General features: G+C 44.2%; 2 protein-coding genes across 2 annotated transcripts; both read left to right on the forward strand.

Annotated features, from left to right (window-relative positions):
• The first annotated feature begins 2,138 nt into the window (after positions 1-2,138).
• On the forward strand, positions 2,139-4,613 carry LOC112883984 (GTP-binding nuclear protein Ran-2). Its single transcript, XM_025949264.1, has 8 exons — positions 2,139-2,291; positions 2,383-2,452; positions 3,159-3,215; positions 3,301-3,418; positions 3,617-3,706; positions 3,791-3,970; positions 4,067-4,144; positions 4,263-4,613. The coding sequence occupies exons 1-8, from the start codon at positions 2,289-2,291 to the stop codon at positions 4,330-4,332; spliced, it is 666 nt and encodes a 221-aa protein (XP_025805049.1). The 5' UTR covers positions 2,139-2,288; the 3' UTR covers positions 4,333-4,613.
• A 752-nt stretch (positions 4,614-5,365) lies between these two features.
• On the forward strand, positions 5,366-9,625 carry LOC112883982 (malate dehydrogenase, mitochondrial-like). Its single transcript, XM_025949263.1, has 7 exons — positions 5,366-5,777; positions 5,861-6,034; positions 6,495-6,663; positions 6,784-6,845; positions 7,237-7,361; positions 8,341-8,458; positions 9,151-9,625. The coding sequence occupies exons 1-7, from the start codon at positions 5,544-5,546 to the stop codon at positions 9,289-9,291; spliced, it is 1,023 nt and encodes a 340-aa protein (XP_025805048.1). The 5' UTR covers positions 5,366-5,543; the 3' UTR covers positions 9,292-9,625.
• Positions 9,626-11,301: the final 1,676 nt, after the last annotated feature.

Raw genomic sequence — 11,301 nt, forward strand, 5'->3', positions numbered from 1 at the left:
GCGAGAAATCCAGATTTTCTAGAGACTCCAGGAGATCGACATGTTTATGTCCAATAATTGAGCCTGAGCGAGCTATACTGACCAGCTAGGTAGATCGATTGAGCCAACGTGGAATTTTCGTATTTCAATTTTCAAATCATTAGACGGGTGAATAATTGAGTCAGTAAATATTAAATTATTTTTTTCGAGAGCCTGCATATCATTCTATTAAGACGGAAAAAATAGAAGTTTGTTTACAATGCGGATCTGCTCGAGCACACGCACACGGTTTTAGAACACTATAATGACTTATACAAATAGGATTACAACCAAAATTCTGAAGAGAGCTTCGCAAGAATCTGTTTGAAGCCTGGTTAGCTAGCTGATTATAGAGTGGAGCTAGTAGCTACGGTTCGAATCCTGTATACATAGATTTAAGCTATTTTATATGGTTAGGGTTTACAATCCTATTTTTTTAAAAAAGAATATGTTCCCTCGTACGGAAAAAAACTGTTCCCACGTATGATGATTACTTTCGCGTTACCCCGTGTCCCCGTCTAGGAAAGAAAAAAGAAATTTGTAAAAAACCAAAGTGTCACTTTCTAATAACTGGAATTTTTATGCATGCCGCCGTTAATGAACCAACAGAGTTGTCGCAAAGTTACAAATGGAGATCGTAGCAAGGTCACCATAGAGTTTTCTCAAAGGCTGTCATGTTCACCATAGAGATTCGTCCTCATTTTTTCATGAGTTTGTGTGTCGTAACTGTCCTTCATGATTCTCCTAATCGTGCTAGTTTTGACGCGATTATTTATAAATACGGAGCATCTTTATTTCTCTCAGGCAATAAACTTCTGCGCTGCTACGGCATGCGATCCTGTCACATTAAAATTATGCCGGTTGTCATTTTATTTACATGAGTTATTCTCCTTAAAATGCACAAAGTGACACTCTTTAGCGAGCTTGATACCTGCATTGATACCTGCATGGCTGCATCTACTACTAATTTTGTCCAACAGCTGCTGGCGTAGTTGGGAATTATTAGAAGGAAGGATGGGCATCAAACTGGAGTCTCCACATTACGCAATATTCACACGACTTGTTTTTGGCATAATCCTTTTTTCTCCCGGTTGCCCCAGCCTTGGGTCGCGGCCGCCATCTCCATAGCCGCCTCCACCACGGAAATACAATGGAAATTTTATGAAACAACTCATGTAAATGAAATGATAACGGGTACAACTCTCATGTACTAGCACACAACTAGAAGGGGTAGCAGTAGTATATAAGCATTGGCAAGGGACCGAGATATTTGTATTACTAGCACCCTCTGGTGTCTGATAGCTTACACACCGATTTTAGTTGTCACTATTGTTTTTGAGATATTACGGCTTACCAAATCCAGAGAAGTCAATAACAATAACAAAGGAACTTCTTCTCCACACCGTGTTGTTAACATTGAATAGACATTTTTGCCATGAACCCCTGGATGGGCGATATTGACGGGCACGGGTAGCTGTCAATATCCCCCATCCAAAGGTTAATGATAAAATCCTTGGACTTGTTTTTTTTTTATAAACAGGATGTCATTTTATGTAAGCACAATCAAACATTAGTTACAAAACTACTTCTACATATTAGGTTAAAATAGTATGGATAGAGAAAAGTACTTTTCACGCTATAATCTTGGTATACTTTACATATTAATTACAGCTATGATGCATTTGTATGTGATTGGAGGAGATATTAAGGTAAACCTTGTACGGTTCAAGCACATACTTGCCCACTTTTTAAGGAAAATTACAGACATGTTTTTTTATTAAAAAATAGCTTTTTTGAGGGTTTATAAAAAATTAGCTTGAGCACATTGACCTTAAACAAACACCATATTATCTCAGACCCAAATATCAAAGCCGAAGAAGAGAAAAGAGAGCCCAAATATCAAAGACCCAAATACCAGCCCACCTTGTGCTTTGTCGTGTGAACAACAAGAGAAAGCCCAAACGGCCCACGTTGCTGCTGCAACGGCACCTTCCGGATCCGACGGCCAGAAATCTCGCGTGGGACGAAAGCTAGCCGGATCCGATCCCCACCCGCCGCCCAAGATCCGGCGGCCACAATTCCTGCGTCCATCCAAAGCTAACAAAACCCCGCACCCCCGAGAAAAAAATAACACGCCACCGCAGCTATAAAACCCTGCGCCTCCACCGGCGGCTCACCAAACTCCGTTTCGAATTCTAGGGTTTTGCTTCTCTCCCGTTCTCTGAAGACCGCATCGCCGCATCAGGTGCAGTTCCTGGTGTGCAACCGTAATGGTGAGTGCCCGTACGGATCCGATTTTGTCATATTTGATCTTCGGATCTGGGGTTTCGTGTGGTTGATCTGTGATGTTTTTGTGGTTTTCAGGCGCTGCCAAACCAAGGGACTGTCGATTACCCCAGCTTCAAGCTCGTCATCGTTGGCGATGGCGGAACGGGTGAGTTCCTAGCCGTACCGTGTCACGATTATTTGTTAGAAACGGTAGAATCTAATGTGCTGGGTTCCTATATGCAATTAGTTTCTATGAGATCTGATGGATCGCAACTTCTGTTGTTGTGGTATCTGTCGATGTTATGGTGCTCCGCGATTGTAATATTCCATAGAGATTTTGGTGGTACTAATTTTAGTCACGTCCATGTTACAGAGTTGTAAGCTCTTTTGGATTCCTTGTAACATAGTCTGAACGATGGTACAGTAATTCAGGATCATAATATTTTTTTTTGTTTACAATACTAGTATTGATTCTGACGAATGCTTGCATCACAACTAGAGAACGAGGCTTTGTATTTCATCTGTTAAATAGGTGAAATCCGACGTTTCATGTAAATTAGGGGAGCACATGTCAAGAATCTAAATTTTTGCAATGGTCCCGGTAGAAATTCTGTGGATGCTCAACTAGTTTGCTCTTGATTATAAATGACACAACCTTCTCCATGAGAAGGCTTGACATCTGTTAGTATGCCATTTTATCAGTTTTGTTGTCTGTAATATTGTAGATTTCATGGTCCCTACTTCCTATTGTCAAGGCATAATGATATTGACCTCACTAACTTGATTATTTGTTCTCGACCTTGTATCAATCCTTTCTGAAATCCTTCTGGCAGCTGTACGAAATGTTAACCCTTGATGTCATTTGGTAACAGGTAAAACCACATTCGTGAAGAGGCATCTCACTGGAGAGTTTGAGAAGAAATATGAACGTAAGTGCCATATTGACTTGGGGTTTTGTTTCATCTACTTATAGCCAGTAGTACTTCTCATTGCTAATGCATTTCATTGCTTCAGCAACCATTGGTGTGGAAGTTCATCCATTGGATTTCACTACTAACTGTGGTAAGATCCGTTTCTACTGCTGGGATACAGCTGGGCAAGAGAAGTTTGGTGGCCTCAGGGATGGATACTAGTAAGTCCTATTTGTGATTATCTTTTTAGGAAATGTGATGATGTTTCTGGTAAATTTCGTTTGTATGAATGACTTCTTTCAGTGATATCTAACTAATCATGCGAACGTACTGTGTAAAAATAATGTGTTCATTCAGCACAAAAAACTGTTCTCCATTGCATTTGCTATTACTGCTTCTAATTTTCTATTTCCATGCAGTATCCATGGCCAGTGTGCGATCATTATGTTTGATGTAACCTCAAGGTTGACTTACAAGAACGTTCCTACATGGCATAGGGACCTGTGCAGGTTTGTTTCAATCTTTTTTGTCTACTTGTACAAGATGTAGAATTTTGTTGGTATATTCTGATGCTCAATTATGAATTCATGCAGGGTGTGTGAAAACATCCCCATTGTCCTGTGTGGTAACAAGGTTGACGTGAAGAACAGGCAGGTGAAGGCCAAGCAGGTCACCTTCCACAGGAAGAAGAACCTGCAGTACTATGAAATTTCTGCCAAGAGCAACTACAACTTTGAGAAGCCTTTCCTTTACCTTGCAAGGAAGTTGGCTGGGTAATCAACTCAGTACTTCAGTTCTTTTCATCCTTGGGCTCACAGCTAATTACCTCTACACATATTAATTCTTGTCAATGCCTTTGGTGTTATCAGGGATCCAAACCTTCACTTTGTCGAAGCCGTTGCTCTTAAGCCTCCGGAAGTTACCATTGACATGGCCATGCAGCAACAGTGAGTGTCATCTTTGTTCTTATCTACTTTGTCATTTTTTATGTTCTTCACCCTTTAAACTGTTGCCTCAAATTCAAAGTGCTGGAAGAGCTGATTCACTTCTCATTTTTACTTACAGGCATGAAGCTGAGCTTGCTCAAGCTGCAGCACAACCTCTTCCTGATGACGATGACGATCTCATTGAGTAGAAAGTGGATCATGAGTCTCAGACTTGAGCAGACCGAGTTGTACCTTGCATAAGAGTTGTCTTGGGGTGAACTCTCTCTAGAGTTAGCGTTGTCTGAATCTGCTGGATCGTTTCCCGTCTCTCCGGACGTGTTGCTACTTTTGAATGTGTGGAAATCGATGGAACATGCCGCCATGAATTTGCTGGCTCCTTCATGCATTGCTTTGTAACTCTGGTACTCTGGTTGTTGATGGTAAACTTTGTTGTGGCAGCCTGCTTTCTACTGTCTCGATTATCTATTTACCTGCTGTATATCATATAAAGCTGCTTCAGGCGTATTTCTTTAATTCTAGTTATATATTTTCCAATTCACAGCATGAACGTGACACGGTGAGAGGGATAGGGTATGGAGGATATTTAGACAGATGGGACCGATTAGTGGGGTGGACCGCGGTGGTGTTTTCTGATAAATACGTACGGGTGTTCGTAATGGTTGGATTCATGCAAGCTTCTCGTTTGTTAACAAATGTCAGGATCGTGTAAAAATAGGAAAGTAAAGATAACAATGCTCAGGTTGGGCTGCTGCTGCTGCAGCAAGCTCAGCTTCATCAGGAAGTGGTTGTGCTGATTAACAGAGCTATTGCAAATCGACAGTGGGGACTGCTGATTTCTTCAAAGATCAAAAAATGACTGATTTCTTGGAAGGCAAATCCATGGTTGCCGACCGCCGAGCAACGAGATGTTGAAAACTGGTCGATTTTGAAGTAAAATTGTGCTGATGGAGCGCCTTTTTCAAGTTGCTGAATCAAAAATGTCTCGCGAGCTGTCTCGCGAGCCTCGGAGGCAGAGCAGGCAAAGCAAGAGCCGCCGTGGTGCAAGTCCTTGCGCGCCGCTCCGTCGTGCTCGCCCAGTCGCTGTGCACTTCAGCGCGGCAGTGACCCTTCCACCTCGGCCAGCCAGATAAACCCAGCGCCGAATCAAAAGAATATCACCTCGGCTAGCGGGCGGAGGCGTCGAGACGCTAAAACCCCTCGCCTTTTCTCTCTCCCACCGCCACCACCACCAACATCCCTTCAGATCCCATCCACCCTTTGGGACCCTTCCTCCTGACCCCTCCCTCTATTAAATCACCACCACCACCCGCCGCCGCCGCCGCCAGCCTGACCTCCTCCGCTCCCCTCCCTAGTCCAGGCGAGACGCGCCCCCGAGCGAGCCCAACTCCGAAAAGCCGCGATGAGGTCGTCTCTGCTGAAATCCACGTCCGAGCTCCTCCGCCGCAGCCGCGGCTACTCCTCCTCGGCCAACCCGGAGCGGAAGGTGGCCATCCTGGGCGCGGCGGGCGGCATCGGGCAGCCGCTCGCGCTCCTCATGAAGCTCAACCCGCTCGTCTCCTCCCTCTCCCTCTACGATATCGCGGGGACCGTCGGCGTCGCCGCGGACGTGTCCCACATCAACTCCCCCGCACTGGTATGCCCCCGCTGCTGCTCTGCTCGGTCGACGCGCGCCACGGGTTCGGCTGGATCTGAGCTGATTGGTCTCGTGTACCGCAGGTGAAGGGGTTCATGGGGGATGACCAGCTCGGGGAGGCGCTGGAGGGATCCGACGTCGTTATCATCCCCGCCGGGGTGCCCAGGAAGCCCGGCATGACCAGGGACGACCTCTTCAACATCAACGCTGGCATTGTTAAGGCGCTCAGCACCGCCATCGCCAAGCACTGCCCCAACGTAAGCATCCCGCCCTTCCTCCCACTGTAGATCTGCAGTTTATGCATATAGATTTGGTTGCTAGATTTGGCACTCTACTTTTGGCAATTGGAATAGCCGGGTCTTGGATTTGGGTGTGTTCAGTAGTGATCTGGTGTAGTAAAGTGGTGCACCTACCTAAAACTGACAGGCAATTCTGTTTGCCCAAAACATACATAATTACAACGTGCTAGTTGCTGGCCCAAATGCCATCTCCTATTTCTAAGAGGGCACACTTGCTCCAGAGCCCACTTCACAGGCATTCGGATATTGATCTGCAAACATTCCCATGCTTCTTTGCATATGATCAACTTACTGTCTTAAATAAGATGTTAGATGATATTGAGTGATCCATGCATGCTTGTTGTTTATATATGTCTAATATAAGTCTTCCAAGGCTATCACACTGATCGTGGGCTTTGTTGATTATATTCTTGTTTAGGCTCTTGTCAATATGATCAGCAACCCTGTCAACTCCACTGTCCCGATTGCAGCGGAGGTTTTCAAGAAGGCTGGCACTTATGATGAGAAGAAGCTGTTTGGTGTGACCACTCTTGATGTTGTTCGTGCTAAAACTTTTTATGCTGGAAAGGCGGGCGTGCCAGTTACTGGTAATAAGATGTTCTACTTGAAAATTGCTAGAATGCTAGATACATTGCTAGATGGTTGTCAGATTTAATTTGTAGTCTCTCTCAATGTGAGTTGTTGCTACTTGCTGTGACCTTTTGCAGAGGTGAATGTTCCTGTTGTCGGGGGCCATGCGGGTATTACTATTCTGCCACTCTTCTCGCAGGTATTGTATCCACAGTTGCTGTTTCCTTCAGTGACACAATGATCTCCAAAATGTACCCAGTTAGAATAGATATAAGTCATATAACTAGTGTTAAAAGAGCCTTGTAGCATAAGCATACCCACAATGATCAAGTAGTGTAAGTGTATGAAATATATTGACGAAACATGCAATTTGATTAGCAAAGGGGTTGTCTTTTGTGGACAGGATTCAACAGAGTATGTTTGCCTAGACTAGTTCAATAATGTCAATTTGTCAACCGTGCATAAGGACTCTAAAGCTATCTTGGGTTAACGTTTGTCATGCTAGGTGTATTCTATGTTGCGCCTCATATATCTAAAGCTAATAACCCCAACATAAACTTGAACAAAATCAAATTGTCTGTTCCATACAGGCCACTCCTGCAAGCAATTCACTGTCCCAAGAAGACATCGTGGCCCTCACCAAGAGGACACAAGATGGTGGAACGGAGGTTGTTGAAGCAAAGGCTGGAAAGGGCTCTGCAACATTGTCCATGGCGTAAGTCTATAAAACATGGACCTTTGTGAGCATGTCTTTCAGCTCGACTATAGAACCTGTAACTAGCATATCCTGTCTGTTTATGATCTTTATGGAACTTTTTGAATACTGTCTTCTATCATTGCAACTTGTCCATTAGTAGATGCTTGAATTTTCTTAGGAGAACTGCCTGTGACATGAGTTAGCGGCTGCACGATTGCACATACACTCTCCTGCACAAGCTTATAACATCAAAGCTAGTGAGATGCATGTGGCCGTAATTTGGTGCTATTAAGTATACATTATTATTGCTATATCATGGTTTTTCATGAATTCCTTTGATTGTATATGGATTGCATCAATTTATTGTCAGAACTGGATGTATATTAATCTATCTGATTGTAATGAACATCATTTGTAGTTTATGCCATTCAGTATACATGTATAGTTGAACTAACCTCGTGAATTTAAGAGACATTCCTTGAACCGCACCTGCTTCTATCTTGGTCTACAGTGTTTTTTAGATAGTATTCTTTCAGAAAAACTTGCACATTCTACTTTGTTGACTCTTTGTTATTGCATTCATGTGAAGTTGTTCATGATATTGTTATTATTTGGAATGTAGCTTCTTGCCAAATGAAGGGCCCACTTGTCCTTGAGCATCTGTATAAGATCATATATCTTATATTTCCAACTAATTTGTTGCAATATGAGCTAGAGCCTGTTTGGGTAGATTGGATTTGGATCCAATTTTATTAGTTAGCAGCCTCACCGTAACACCCATATCTGAATTTTTTTTCTGTGTGACTTTACCTTTGCTTCCCTTTAGTGTTCTGCCTGCATGTAATCTTCTGTTTCCTAAATCATCATATTGTAGTGGCTGTGCAGACAGACTCAGTTTCCATCAACCGTTGTTATACATAACCATATTAGTTTTATGCTGATTTCAGGTCAAGCTCTGCCGCAATTTGTTTTACTAATATATTTTTTTTGGGTGCAGATATGCTGGTGCTGTTTTTGCAGATGCATGCTTGAAGGGTCTGAATGGAGTTCCTGACATTGTAGAGTGCTCTTTTGTGCAATCAACTGTGACGGAGTTGCCGTTCTTTGCCTCCAAGGTACTTATCTAATGCGTAAATATGTAAAGTGCAGTTATGTTTTATCATATGGTCAAAATAAATTTTCTTGGTTCTTTCTTCCTGTTTTCCTTTTTTTTCTTGTTATAAAGGCTTATACCGGTTACCAAAATTTAAATTACCATGCTATAATTTGATTTTCACTTATTTATTATATAAGTCAATCTGTTTTTTGAATTTGGAGGCAAGGATCCAAATCATAGGTTTTGTGCACTGAATTTTGTGTGGTCAGAGGCATTAAAAGAATTGGTTTTATTTTTGTTGTTTTTTAAGCTTATAAAACTGTCTTATCGATGGGTCTTGCATGTCCTATCGGATTAAAGGTACTGTGAACCATTGCCATTTTGGTGTTTTTTCTTGAGAATCAGTGTGATGTGTTGGCCTTATGGTTCCATGTAGCATGTTCTTGTTTCCAGGAACTGACGAGTGGCATATCTCATTCTTTTACAATATCATGGTTTTCCCTGTCTTGTCAGCTGCAAGAGGGCATTTCAATATTGGCTGATCAAAATTATGTGTTCTTCAGTAAACATCGCTAATGCCAGTGCCTTGCTATACTAGTTAGATGGACTCTTTCTAGTGTATTTTTTCACTTGATTTTGTTGATTCTCTCAAGAGACAGTCTTCATATGCTGCCTAGTGTAGTTTTAACACCAGTCCCTTCCATGCTACAGGTGCGCCTCGGCAAGAATGGAGTGGAGGAAGTGCTTGGTCTGGGCGAGCTCTCCGACTTTGAGAAGAAGGGGCTGGAAAGCCTCAAGGGCGAGCTCAAGGCTTCCATTGAGAAGGGTATCAAGTTCGCCCACGGGAACTAGGCACTTTGCACAGACTCTTAACAATTCATATATCAAGCTGAGGAGATCTCTTGGAATTTTTTTTTGATCGCCTTTTCTGCCCCTCTTCTGCTGGGAAGTAGAGGTGTTGTGATCCACAATAAAAATCCAGCGGCTTAGTTGCCAACCTGAATGAAACCTGAACCGGAAACAACCACACCGGTCACCGGTGCCTTTTGTGCTCGGCCAATTGCTTGGTGAGCCGTGACGGAAATGGGAACGGACTTGCCACTTGCTCGATCCCACTTGTTATTCTGGTATTGTATCGGTACCAGGGCTCCATGTCATACTGGAATTCAAATTATTGGGGCTGCTAGATACCAATGTGCTGTTGCTCGTGAGACCTTGCACTGTTGAGCCGAGCATTGCTGGTTCAGGGCAAATTCCAAGGGTCCAAGCAACGTGCTATGCTTGCTGGCGGGCGATGTGTGATTTTCAGATTGATTGGTGAGCCTGGAACGAGCACGTACCATTAAAAGAGCCTATGTTTAGATATATAGCATCAAAAGAATCAGTTTTAGACATATACCATCAAAAGATGGCAATTCTTTGCAGCTTAGCATTTCTGTGAACTCAATGCTAACTCTTTAACCATTATACCCTTTGGCTGATAAAATGATTCGAGCGGCAGTATAACAGTATCCAGCCCCCATTTCTTTTTTCTTTCTTTCCATAGCATTTTGAGAGGATATAAGAGGATCCATTTCAACACCCTCCCGGAACCTCGTCAGGATCCATTTGCCTCAGGATTTGTGCACGGAGGTGAAGATGCAAGCAAGCTTCGGATTTGTGCACGGTGGCTGCTCAGTACTACCAGGTGCGGAGTCCGAGAAGGGGATAGGGAGTTCGTACTCTTTCCTTTCAATCTTCGACGCAGCAACGCGGTGCTCATTCTATGTTTCTCTATTGCGGCGGCAAACGATCAGCATCAACCTTGTTTTGGGGTGTTTCCCCGGCAGATGATCTTTTATTGGTGCTTTTGCCCTATCCCGTGCGACGGGCTTCTACTGTGGCTTCTGTAGTTTTTTGTGGCGATTTGTGTTGATGCGCGTCTGGGGAAGGTCATGGAGGCCGTCCTCTTGAGTTTGTTGTTGCATCAGAGAAGACGATGGCGAGCTCCACAGCGAGGCGCGTTGCTGGTTGCGAGGATGACGATACCGTTGGACATGGTTGTATTTTTATTTTTTGTCAAGGGTGATGTGGTGTTGATTACTGTACTCTCATATACTGTTGCTATCTATAGTTAGCCAAATAGGCCGCATGACGCTACACCGCACTAACACATGTTGGAAACGACACGGTTCGGCACGACACGACTAGGCACTGAGCTTGCCAGCCTATCATACCCAGCCCCGCGTGATAGTATCGGCCTGAGCCCGACGTCCGGTAGCCTCCAGCGCCGTCACCATCGGTGAAGGTCATGGCAGCGAGGGCTCGGGAAGGCACGCGACCGCAGTATCTTGGATGGCAAGGGGCGGGGAGACTGCGGTCGCGCGGCGGTAGCGGTGGTGGCTGGGGATGGCGAGGTGGCGGGGAGGCCGCGAGGTGCGTAATGGTGGTGGTGGGAAGGGCGAGGGGTGAGGGGTGGCGGAGAGGCAGGAGAGAAGAGAGAAAGAGAAGGGGGTTGTTAGGTGGAGGCATAAGGTTCAAGATTTGGAGAAAATGATGGAAGTATTTATACGAGAAATATGTGGGCGGACTGAATCGTGCCAGCCCATTTAGTTATATGAGAAATATATCGGCGGTAACGGTCTGAATTGTGCCAACACTACGTATGCCAGGATTCCGGCCCAAAGATAGCATGGTGATCGGATCGTGCCAGCCCGCACACTACGGCTATCTATCGGTCCGTGTCAAGTTAGAGCTGTATTCTTCAGTGTCGAGCTACGGTCCATCGGGTCGGCCCATCTGGCCATCTATATTGCTATCCCTCGTCTAATATTGCTATCCCTCGTCTAATGAAAGCAGATATTCCCTCTCAAAAGAAAAAAA

Source organism: Panicum hallii, chromosome 3, assembly GCF_002211085.1.
Source record: "Panicum hallii strain FIL2 chromosome 3, PHallii_v3.1, whole genome shotgun sequence".
NCBI lineage: Eukaryota > Viridiplantae > Streptophyta > Magnoliopsida > Poales > Poaceae > Panicum > Panicum hallii.

Bases quoted from the DNA above. Each gene is read 5' to 3' on its own strand.
- LOC112883982 (XM_025949263.1), top strand. From the start codon at position 5,544: ATGAGGTCGTCTCTGCTGAAATCCACGTCCGAGCTCCTCCGCCGCAGC. The intron at 5,778-5,860 runs GTATGCCCCCGC...CGTGTACCGCAG, and splicing joins ACATCAACTCCCCCGCACTG to GTGAAGGGGTTCATGGGGGA. The intron at 7,362-8,340 runs GTAAGTCTATAA...TTTTGGGTGCAG, and splicing joins TCTGCAACATTGTCCATGGC to ATATGCTGGTGCTGTTTTTG.
- LOC112883984 (XM_025949264.1), top strand. The intron at 2,453-3,158 runs GTGAGTTCCTAG...ATTTGGTAACAG, and splicing joins CGTTGGCGATGGCGGAACGG to GTAAAACCACATTCGTGAAG. The intron at 3,971-4,066 runs GTAATCAACTCA...TGGTGTTATCAG, and splicing joins CTTGCAAGGAAGTTGGCTGG to GGATCCAAACCTTCACTTTG.